Source organism: Drosophila hydei, unplaced genomic scaffold (genome assembly GCF_003285905.1).
Source record: "Drosophila hydei strain 15085-1641.00,03,60 unplaced genomic scaffold, DhydRS2 tig00008124-arrow-arrow-pilon, whole genome shotgun sequence".
Taxonomy (NCBI): domain Eukaryota; kingdom Metazoa; phylum Arthropoda; class Insecta; order Diptera; family Drosophilidae; genus Drosophila; species Drosophila hydei.
In genome coordinates, this window is record NW_022045834.1 from 1,674,317 (window position 1) to 1,686,827 (window position 12,511).

A 12,511-nucleotide genomic window follows, 5' to 3' on the forward strand; every position below is an offset into this window, starting at 1 on the left:
CATTTGCATATAACTTTTTGACAGCCAATCGGATTGTGCTTCTCGCTCTAAGGCTTCTGCTTTCAGCTCTTCAACTAGTTGAGCTAAAACATTTATCATATTACACTGTCAGCTGGAACATGCAAAATATTTTGCGACCCGAGTAGTAGGAGCTGTGCAGCTTTCGTACTTCAAAAAACTATTTTCATTTGCTAGCAATTTGGCCTGCAGCTGACAGCTGCATGCTACATTTTGACAATAGCTTGATAGCTTGCTCTAGCTAACTTAGCTATCTCTCACTCTCTCACTCCTACTCACCTTTTCTCTCTCTTTTCGCTTTCGGTATTTAAAACATTACAATTTGATTATAGGAAATATTCATAGGTTTTCCTGCTTTTGCTGTCATCGATACATTTATCGAAGTTGAAACAATCAGCTTACCAATTTGATGTGATATATATTTATATAGAATATAGATTTCAAATGTATACTGCTTTTACTAGATATCTATATTTCGATTTTATTTCTTATCGATTTCATGAAAACTGAAAAAGATATCGATAAATTATCAAATGAATTTAGTTTAATGATGTATTCATATACATATACATATACATATACATATACATATACATATACATATACATATACATATACATATACATATACATATACATATACATATACATATACCTCGAATCGGCCACACCTAATACGCCTTCATCCATAAAAGCTATGAAAACTAAAAATTCAATTTTCAATGAGTTCAGAGCATAACAATTAGGTAACTTAATAGTTATCATTGAAAAGTCAGCTGGATAATCGAATCTTAATAGGAAAAGTGTGCATATATATAGCTTATTTGCCTAACATTTCCAACAGTATACTTCACTTCAAAAATGGTCAATGGCTTGTCAAGATTTGGCCACTTAGTTTTTAAGTTTGTGCATATAGCTCTCTATATCCCTGCACCGCTCTCTCTCTCTCTCTCTCTCGTCACTCCTGTAGTCCGTGTAGCCAAAAATATATGCACTATTCAAAAACAATTGACAGTTAGACGATATTGCAACGAGCGAGCACTTATAAGCCTTCACAAGCCCTGCTCTGGAAAACGTTTTACCAAATTCATAGACCAACCTGCAGCGAGCCCACTTGGCAAATTGCAATTGCTCAGCTTTTGCCTGGTTTTTGCTTTTCGGGTTATTCTTATGCAAAAGTTGTGTTTTGTGTAGAATGTAACAAGTTTTTGGTTATGAATATGCATCAAGGCCTTTGCTTGTGCTGGCTGTCAAGTGTCCTGCCACAGCAGGACATGCCATAAATGCCCCGCACATGTCCATCAACGTCAACGTCAGCGTCAACGTCGCCCGAACGCCCAAAAACTCCCGACAAACCCATTTTGAAAGTTTAGCATTTGCATTTGTTGTGAGGGTCCAACTGCTGCAGCTGCTACGTTTGGTCATTTGGTTGCATAAGACACACGCGCGTAGCCACACAGCGACAGGATATGCCAGGCGTCCAGGATGCACTTGTGCATTTATCGTTTTGCATACGCATTATTTATGCGAGCCACAGACCAAAAGGCTGCTTGCCATGCAGCATTAAGTAGGCCTGTGTGCCAGGCCTGACCAGCATGTCAAACAACGACCTGTCCCCCCTCTCCCTCTCTCTTTCTCTCTCACTCTGTTCTCTGCTGTCCAAGCAACAGCAGCTGCACAAATTCCAACCAAGCGATTAGCATGCAAAATGTTTTGGCTTTATTGTTTTAGCAAAACTAATTAGTTTGGAACTGTAATTGAAACTCAAAATCTTCCAACAACACCCTTCAATATCTCCTCGTCTCAATTGCTGCTACTGCAACTGCAACAATTTTCATTAGTCTGCCAATACAAAGCGCTGCATGTGTTCATTTAGTTTTGACATTCTGCTCAATGTGCTCAGAATTTTGTGCACAAAATCCATTTGAAATGCACTCAATGCGATTGTGCACCTAAATGAGATATTAATGGTATATATATAGATATATATGTACATATATATCCAAGTCAAAAACAGTTCAGACTGTTCCAAATATTTCGCATAAATTTTTAAATTTAAAGTCTAATGGCATGCAATGTCGTAAGTAGAAATGCATATTTGGCTAAAGGCTAGAATTTGGTATTGTTTCTTGACATAATATCTTTATCATATATCTAGTAGAGGTTTGACGAGCTTGTTATTAATGAATTTGTATGAGTAAAGAGGCCTAAGGCATTTGGTAACAATACCTAATACCAGATTTGTGTTTGTTGGAAATCAGGAATGAAAGGACTTTTCCGCTTTGCCAAGTGTTGTCTGGTTTTTTGGTTAATAATTTAATTTTTGTATATTTTGATTATAAATCACAAGCCATTCAGATATTTCTACTGTCATAAAATTTAAAATAAATCTAAGATTTTACTGAATCAGAAAGACCTCAAGAAATTATTTTTCATCTAAGCTATAGCATGGCTAAAACATGATAATTTTCTATTATATAATGTAAAGTATCCTTGATCTAAAAGTATATTTTGAGCCAGTTAGTGTATGGATTTTGTACAATATTTGTCAAAGCTGTAGATTCGAAATTGTGGGATATTTGCTGGTGTATCTCTGTCATATATTAATTTGGTGGATTGCTGTTGACAATCTTTAAAAATGGATATAAGAAAGCATGTATTAATTCACTATGCGTGAGGTGAAGTATAAGTTGAAATATCATCCCTAGTTCGAACGATTCTATCAAGTCTTTCTGCTCTTAGGAAGTTTATTTCCTGTACTAATAAACATTTCTTAATATCTTCCATTAAAGCGTATCAAATGCGGAATCCTTAAATTTTTGTAATAAATTTAGTTGTGTTGTGTTATGTTATGCAGTCGGTTGCGCCCAACTGAAACTTTTTTATTTGTTAAGTGTTCGCTTCGTAAACTCAGATATCAAATAAGTCTTTATCTTTAAACAATCTCGAATGGCTGTCTCAAAAGACGACAATTTCATATATCAGAGAATGAATTTATAAAATATATTTTTATTTTTAAAATATCCAAAAGCTTTTGTGTATATTTATTATTATTTGAGATATTTTATAGTTATTATTTCATCTTATTTTATCTATCTTGTTATTTTGGGATTGTCTTTTCAATACAAGCTGCCATCTAAAGATGATTGATAAATATTTAAAATAAGTTTCACTTGATATATTTAAAATAAATTTATATATATATATTTTATCTATATATCTATATATATACATATATCCAATTTTTTTTATATATTTGTATCATATTATGTCTAATATATTTGTAATATTTTACTCGCTCTTTTTCAGGCCCGTCTTGCCACAGCAATAAAGAGCAACAGCAACAATAGCAAATAGCTACAAAGCACTGCCATCTAAAACCTGCAATTGCAACAATTACAAATACAAATACAACAACAGCAACAGCAACTAACAATTCAATTGCGCAATATATAAATATATATATATATGTACATATACATATATATATATATATAAAATATTCTAGAAAACCTAGAGAAAGAAGAAAATTTTACAAAGTCAACAGCTGCGAACGCTTGGGAAAATGATATAAAATAATAATTTACAAGACGCTTAAACAAGGAAAAATGCACTAAACAGCAACAGAAATAAAAATAAAAAAAGAAGAAGAAGAAGAAAAGCCGAAGCTGAAGTGGAGAAACTTTAACTCTAAGAGAAAAACCAAACACACACAGAGACTCTTTGGGTTGTAAAGACAAACAAAGAAAGCAAAGTTGGAAAATACGAAGGAAAAACAACAACAACAAGAACAAGAACAAGAACAAGAACAATATAATAATATTGCAAACAATAAAGCATATACTCGCCATATATTGAAAGAAAAGAGGAAAAAAAGAAGTTGAGAAATTTTTGTAAAATTAAGAGTTATTAAGCAGCAGCAGCAAGAAAAAAGAAAACTAAGCCAGAGACAATGTAAGCCAGCAAGAAGGACAAGAAATTGACAGAGCTAACGGAGTAGAGGGACAAAGCGGGAGAGAAAAAGGATTAAAATAAAATATACGCGCCTCGTGAACAGCAAACACCGAAGAGACTATGAAAAATGCGCAACTGAAGCTGAGTGAAGTTGATGATGAAGAGCTGTGGCTGCAACAGCAACAACAGCAACTAGCTTTTAGATTAGCACACAGCGGCAATAGTAACAGCAACAGCAACAGCAACAAACAACTTACTCAACAGCAACTAAAGAGCTTAAGTACAAAACACCACAGCAGCAGCAGCACAACATTAGCAACAACAAAGAAACAGCATGTAGTTATATATAATGCAAGAGCTTCGCAAGAGCAACAGCAACCGCAGCAACAGCAACAGCAACAGCTAGACAGCAACATGTTGTCGGCGGCCAAAGGCGGCAGCAATCAAGCAACATACACAAACATAAGACTGTGCGCACGCAAGCGGCAAAGATTACGTCGGCGGCGAAAAAGAAAACAGCTAACACCAGCAGCAGCAGCAACAACACTTAGCAATAGCAACAGCAACAGCAACAGCAACAGCAATCAAAGCAGCAACAGTGAGAGCAACAGCATAAATTTATTTCATGGCCTGTGGCCAATAAGCGTTGGCATTGCATTGCAACTGTTGCTGCCGGCGTTGAGATTGTGGCAAATGCAGCTGCAGCTGCAACAGCGAGCAGCAATATTGCTAAGAGCGTTTGCTAGCACAACCACCGCCATTATTTCCTATCTACTGCAGCTGCGAAGCAATTGCAAACGTAGCGGCAACAGCAACAGCAGCAGCAGCAACAGCAGCAACAGTTGCAGCGGCACACATCTAATCAACGGACTAAATAAACACTCATGGATATTTTTATTGATATATTTGAATTTATCTGCTAAAGGTAAGTGAAACTCAACAACAATTATTCATTTAACAAAATATCGTAGACAAGTGCAAGCACTTGTGCAGCAACAGCAACAGCAACAAATGTTGTTGCCTCTTTGTTTGTGTTGTTGTCGCAACCACTTGGCAACAACTGTTGCCGCACAAGCTGTCATATTGTTTAGCTGCATGACAACAACAGCAATAACAACACCAACAGCGGCGGCAACTTCATAATGCACGCCGGCAACATATTGTCACTTTGACACATAAAACCACTCAAGGGTGGGCACAATCTCATCTGTTTCTCTCCTCCTTTTTTTATTTATTTTTTGTTCCGTGGGGGCGTTTGTTAGTTGTGACATTTACGACAGCTTCAAGTGAAGCATGCCGCCAACAACAACAGCTAAAAGAGGCCCGACCTCAGTCTCAGAGACAACCTCAGTCGCAGCCGCAGCCGCAGCCGCAGCCTCCGTCGCCTGACTGTCTATGGCACTTGAAAGCGTCTGCGCCTAGGGCTGGTTTTTCTTTTTGCTGCTGCTGTAGTTGTTGTTGTTGTTGTTTTTGCTGCTTGGGAAGTCACATAAAGACAGCGGTTGAGCGGTTGCCACCTGAATGAATTGTGTAGACAGTTTAAAACGCTTAAAAGTATGCTGAGCATAAATATAATCCTTATCCAAATGGAAAGGAAGATGTTGGAAATTTAACAAGGGAAATAGAAAGAATGGAAGAAGTCTCTAAATGAATTGCAAAATTTTTGGAAAATAAATATGTTATATAAAAGTAAATGATGGCAGGAGAAATAAGGCTTAATTAAATGTGGTATAAATGGCTTATGAGAGAGTAACCGACTCTGAGTTGCAGTACCAAAAAGCCTAGACAGGCTATTTGGGTTAGAAATTAGCCTCTCGGATTATTCGTTGGCCACTTCACGAATTCTGTCTCCAGTTATTGTCAACTTGACGTGTCGCTCAATGACATTGGTTCTCATGTACCAAGAAGGATCCTCTTCGTCGGTTTCGATCAATGAATACGCTGCTTATTTAGGTGTGTCTTGGCTGTAATTCCGTGCATCTGGATGGCAAAGTAAAAAATTTTTAGCTTGCAGTCACATGGCTGAACGGACAGACGGACGGGTAGACAGACAAACAAACTAACTGAAGGACGACCAAGACCAGACAGGGCTAGAACAGCGCTAAGTCGACTCAACTAATCGACATGTTCAAGAGTATATTAGCTTTATTGCTGACGCCTTCTTTAGCCACAGCTGATTTTTAACAAGCCCATTATACTCCGAATTCCCATATCCAGTTTCCCAAAACAAAATCAAATATACAAAAGAAATTCCTATAAAACTCTTTATCAGCCACTTAAATGTTATTTTATAGAAGTTTTGCAATTTCACTCTACAAATCTGATATTTTGATTTTCTTATTAGTTATGTACATAAAATAGCAAAGTAATTTAAATGCAAGACAAAATCGTGTTATGTTTGAGTTTATGAAATAGCCACAAAGTAAATCAAATTGAAAATATGCAAATATTGTGCTCTGTTGCTTGTTGCCTGTTTATGTTGCATAGTATTACGTGTGACGCTTAGCTGCAACAATTTAGCATGACACCAAATACTTTTAGCAAATATTTTACCAGGCCAAGAGAAACAGAGGAAGAGAGAGAGAGAGAGGGGGAGTGAGAACCACGCTCCCTTCAGAGATGCCTGTGGCTTTTCTATTTGCATTTTGCGTTGCAAATTTTCGTGTGCAGTTTGGCAAAAATCCTTTTTAATGGGTTTTTTCTATTTTTATTTATTTTTTTTGTGTTAGCAGCTTTCAAATACTTTGCGCTGACAACAATAATTTTAATGTAGGCTAGGGCAATGGTGGCGAAGGCGTTGGCTTGGCTGACAGGCATAGCTGTGCAGCAGCTTATGTGTTGGCTGAGAGAGCAGCTGACGCTGCCTGCCGGCTGCCTGCTGCCTGCTGCCTGCTACTTACATATATTGAGCTTATTAATGGGCACAGTGCGGCTTAGGTGTTGTTGAGCAGCGGCGCAGGGGCATGCAGCAGCGGCAAAGTGTAGCTGTGTGTTGATTTGTGCCCAAGCGGAATAAGTCGTTGGGCTTTGCGTGTCGCGGTTGTTGTGCTATGAAAACACTTATATGATATATGCACCACTTCTGTGTATGCGTGTGTATGCGTGTGTGTGTTTGTAAACGTCTTTGGCTCTGCAGTCGAACTTGCTGTTGTGTCTGTCTGTTTTGGTGCCCAGAGTTCATGTTTCATGCAGCAGTAGCAGCAACTGTCGCTGTCCATGTGCGTGTGTGCATGTTTATGATTTTATGGCAGCACTTCCGTTTCCGTTATGCCATATTGTGCTGCCATATGTGTGTCTCTCTCTCTCTCTCTCTCGCACTCTGCGTCTGTGTGTGCGTGTATGCCCCTTGGCTGCCAACGATAATCAGATTTAAAGTTTGCACAACGTCAACGTCGCTGCATATGCAGAACTGTTTGTGTACTTGTGTTTGTGTGTGTGTGTGTGTGTGTCAGCTGCCCTATGACATCGTTCATACGCCCTGTTGGCCAGCCAAGTGGCACTGTTATGACGTTTATTGCTACGGAAAGCTTTTTGGCATGCTTCAAGACTTCTACAACGATGCGAAACCTCAAGACTTTCAGACTTGCCGACTTTTTCCTCTTTCGCTGGCCATTTGACAGCCAAATAAAAGCGACCAAGTTGATTTTAATAACTTCTATTTGGTTCTTGTTCGTTTTTGTTGCCATTGACTAACGAGCTGCAACAGAAAAGCTAAGTGAAAGACAGGGAGAGAGAGTGTGTCTAAAAGTATAAGCAAATTGTTGGCTTTTAAAAATATATATGTATGTGCAAAGTTTAGAAATGCTTAAGCCTGTCACATGTGTGACATATGAGTGGAAAGGGTTTGACAGCTTTCAGAGGCTTTATAGATTAAAAATCGCGGAGGCAAGTAGAAAATTTTATAATTGAGTTAAGAGTTGCCAGCATAAAGAGAAGAGAGAGCGAAAAAGCATGAAAGCTATTGCATAATGAACCTTTTTTAGATAGTATATAGTCATAGCATAATATATACAAGGAGGAGTAATAGAAGAATAAGTTGTATGGGATGGAAACGTTTTGAGGTGATTTGTTTTTCTAATTTGATTTTGAAGAGACTTTCTACGGCATGAAGATGTAAAATGTTAAGTATTTGATAGAATTTTGTATAGCAATGACTCTCTATTTAGCATTTAATTAACTTTAGTTCCTATAATTTCATTGCCCACAAATTTCCATGGATGCCCTTGCTTAAGTTCCTTAGTGTTTCAAATTTCCTTGCTTAAAGGTTTATATTAATTATGAACTGAAACTTTAAAAGACTTCTGGACGTTGCTTCTTTATTTATTTATTTATTTATTTATTTGTTTATTTATTTACTTATTTTTTTATCTATTTATTTATTTATTTGATTATTTATTTATTTATTTATCTATTTATTTATTTTTTTATTTATTTATTTATTTGTTAATTTATTTATTTATTTATTAAGTAATTTTAATATGTTCAGCAGGCATAGAAAATGTCACTACCAAATGGCAAATCTTATTGAATATTTCCACAGTTAAACATTATCGAAAAAATTAAATAGTTGCTAAAACATAGGCTTACTCTTGTTCATCCTTCAACATATATGCTTGTAAGGTCTGTTTTCTAATAAAACTGTCCTTATCTGCCTTTATCTTATTTTCTTCTGCTGACAGGCAGCACTCTACTGCTCTCTCCTACCTTTGCCTTATATACATCATACCAAATACCTGTGCATATATACACATACAAGTCCTATGTATTTCAGCTGTCATTCAGTTGTTAGCTCTATCAATCTATATGCGCCTACATCTCATCTTCGGCTTCGCTTAAATGTCATATGGTTTTTTCTTTCTCTCCATCATTAGCTAAAGGCTTACACAAGAAAGAAAAACAGAATATCATGCAAGCCTTTAGCATATGCACACTCACTCACATATGTGTGTATAGGCACATCATGCTGCACAAACAACTTACACACGCACACATAGCCACTGCCTCAGTCTCTGCCACAGCTGCCACATACAATGGGAGCGAAACATTTTTTTTCTGCTGAGCTGAAATCAATCATCAAATATGATAGCATTCATAATTTGAATAGTGGACGCAGTCGTTTGATTGATGGGCCAGGCCACGCCCAGGATGTCAGACAGCCTCCACTCAACGCTTAACGGCATTTCTTGCCACGCCTACTGCCACCCACATTCGATTTGTAACCATTTTTTTTGAACTGCCTTTCGACTCAGGTTACGTTTCTAGGAAAACAACCAGCGTAGAAAGAAAAACACAGACAGCTAGTCATAAGCAATTAAATACTCGAGTCTTTTAGCAGCTGTAACCAATTAGTGTGTAGCTGTGTGTGTGCTTGAGGTTATCCTAGGCTAACTGTTGAAATTTTTATTGCATAAATTAAGCTTTGAATGGTTGAGCGTCACCTTGGCGCTATTAAAATGCTCAGCATCCAGTTGGCGCTGCTGCTCTCTGTCTATATTTATATCCTTCTCTCTCTCTCATTCTCTTTCTCCTACTGTTGCGCTCGAACCCATTAGCAGGTGTCGCTGTCCCGCTGTGCTCAGCATTGCTTTTAGCCACATGGCTGCTCAGACAGGCCATCAAGTCTAACGAGTCGCGCACTGTGACCTCTCATCCCTCTCACTCGTTCCATCCTCTATCGCTGCCTCGCATTCCTCTTAACCTTTTGCTCACTCCTTTTGTATCGGTTTTTAGCAGCTTAAGTGGTTTGGCGCCGCGTCAGTTTTCATTTCGCTTTCAATTTTTAATATCGACGGACAGCAGGAGTGCCAAATGGCGGAACTGTTAGCTCTCTCTTTAAGCGTGCCCTTCACAGACAGAGTATATTGACTGTAGAGTGAAATGTGTGCTCACTTTTTGGCAGTCTGTGATCAAATAACACGTATGTAATTGGCTGAAACTGAAATAGACAGATGCGATAGCTTTTGAGAAATAGAAATAGCAGAACTAGTTAGCAGCTGACACTTCAATAGGCTCTTTGTAGTGCATAAGCTAAGTGACAAATGATACAAAGACTTCGAGGACAAACTGCCAGTGAGATAATACTATTTTATATTTAATTATAAATGATATATTTTTGATTTTAAATTTTGAGTATTTATTATTTTAATTAGACACTTGATTTTCTTATAAATTCTATACATATAATATTCAGAATATCGCCAAAATTACATTATTGCTTAGATAACCTTAGAGTTAATATACAGAGATATTAGTAAGTGTACAGATATAAGTTAATGTTTTTTATATAGTATATACAATTGAGTTTCTCTAGATATATCCACTCAGATGAAAAGCTGTATCAAATTCAGACGAAGTATAGAGCCTTAAGAAGCGAATTAAGCAGAAATTCTTAAAGTTGAGAAATCAAACTGAGTTATGATAAGACACATATGAAGAGCATATAACATATACAACAAATAATGTTAATTATACAAAAAGAAAAACATATTTGCATAGGATATTTTATATATATATTTATATTTATAAGAAGAAAGTAAAGAAAAAAGTATAAATTTCTTTGACCAAAAGCAAAGTCTTCTGCAGGCTGAACACTCCTAGCACAGGCTCTCCCATATCTAATATAAGCTAATAAGCAACTTCAACTATATCATGTTAAAATGCTATATGGAATTTTCGTATTTATATATATAATATAGCCATAGAGAGCATTTAAAGTGCTCCTTATCAACTGCTATCGGGGCAGCTTTTGTTGTTGTTTTTATTATTGCTTGCTCTGGTAGGCGGGCTGCATTTTGTAACCAATTTTGTTGTGTTTGTTTTTGCTTTTATTTTTCTATTTACTTTTTTTGTTGTTTTTTAGCTGCGCATTAAATTGGCTTGTGCTTTGTGGTCGTGGGCCAGGCAAGTCGGCTCAACTGACTTGGGCTCATCGTGGAGCTTCAGGCACTGGCCATGTCCTGGCGCAGCTGTTGCAGCGTTTTTTGCCTTTTGTTGTTGTTATTGTTACACTCTGTGGCTCTCTGTGGCAACGCTGGCTTTGTGAAATAGCAATTACTTTTTCATGCTTCACTGCAATAAAATTGCAATTTTATGCGGCCAGCCGCCAAACAAGCGAAGCCTCCCAAAGACACAGCAACAACAACGGGCAGCCGAACGGAAGTGCAGCCATTGAAAAGGCATTTCAAAATGGCCGCAATTTATGGCGGCAACAGTCGCTGCCAAAAGTTAAGGCCACAAAACAGGCCATGACTAGAGCATTTAACTGTCATGTGGAGTCATTAAAGGGCGTGAAGTGTATAAGCATCAAGTAAATCTATATGTGCGATGCACTAGAGCAATGTTAAGAGGTCGATTTTCGAATTCGGCCTGAAATGGCCAAGCAAGCGGAAAAATGCATTCTTTAAGCATTTTGAGAAGTGCAATTGAATAAGTTCAGCTCAAGCTTCCGCTAGAGAATAGCATATAAACAGCTGTATATAAGGCTTACTTCTTATAAAATATGTACCTTGTTCAATGTGGAAGTAGAAAATGCTGAGGCATTTTTAGTGTTACACTCTCAAATGAAATTTCAATTGAGAAGCAAACAAAATTGAATGAAAAGTCTGGAATGGGCAGCCAAACAGAAGTCTATAGAAATCATATAGAAAATGCCTAAAGAAGAGAGTTGAAATTGATTAGGGTTAGGTCAAGCTTTCGCTAGAGAAAAGTCAAACTTGTTATAAAATATTTAACTTGTGCAATGCCAAGCAAGTTGAGTTATATTCAGAGTTAAGCTTTCAAATCAAAATTCAATTGAAGAGAAAATAAAGTTGAAAGCATTAAATGGACAACAAGTTTATGAGAAACTGAGATGGGTAGAAAGTAGAAAGGTTTTGCGAATCACAATTGAATAAGTTTAGGCCAAGCTCTTGCTCATTATAAAATATCTGCAGACATTTCTGAAGAGAAAAGTTTGAAGGATTGAATCGCTTAGAATATGCCAAAAAAAACTTCTTGTACTTTGTCAGACTATAAAATTCAATTACGCAAAATTGAGGTCAAGCTTAAGCTAAAGCACAACTTTTTAATATTTGCAGTTGTTTCTCACATTTCTAAGAACATTTGTCATGTTCAATGTTTTGCGTTTCAAATTAAATTTAATTTGACTAAAGCTAAAATCTTACTGACTTCCGTTACATAGTTGCTCAAGTTGTGGCTTAGCATGCTATACTCTCCGTCTTCATACTTTCAATTTAAAGAAATGCCAAATTACATTCAAGCATCCGGCTGCATATTCATTAGTTGCGCTTCCTGTTGAAAATGCGCTGCCCAAAAAAGTATGCTACGCTTTTTATGCCCAGCTGCAATGCAAATGAAAAGCAGCAGCAGCAGCAGCAGCAGCAGCAGCGACTCAGCTGTGTAAAAGTAGATTTTAAATATACAATGCGCTTTTATCCTGTTGCGCTGCTCTGTTTCTCTCAAGCTCTATCTCTGTCTTTTTCGCTCTCTCTCTATTTGTTTTATTATTACATTCATTTTGACACTTCATCAGACGTTGGCCC

The 12,511-nt window shown here is 37.1% G+C and overlaps 1 protein-coding gene across 1 annotated transcript in view; it reads left to right on the forward strand.

The window, feature by feature from the left end:
• Nucleotides 1–3,795: 3,795 nt before the first annotated feature.
• Nucleotides 3,796–12,511, forward strand: part of LOC111600441 (neuronal acetylcholine receptor subunit alpha-7) — a 42,084-nt gene continuing 33,368 nt past the window's right edge. Inside the window, exon 1 of the mRNA XM_023316532.2 lies at nucleotides 3,796–4,896. Within this exon, the coding sequence (XP_023172300.2) occupies nucleotides 4,092–4,896 (805 nt within the window). The 5' untranslated portion in view covers nucleotides 3,796–4,091. The remainder of the gene's footprint in view (nucleotides 4,897–12,511) is intronic.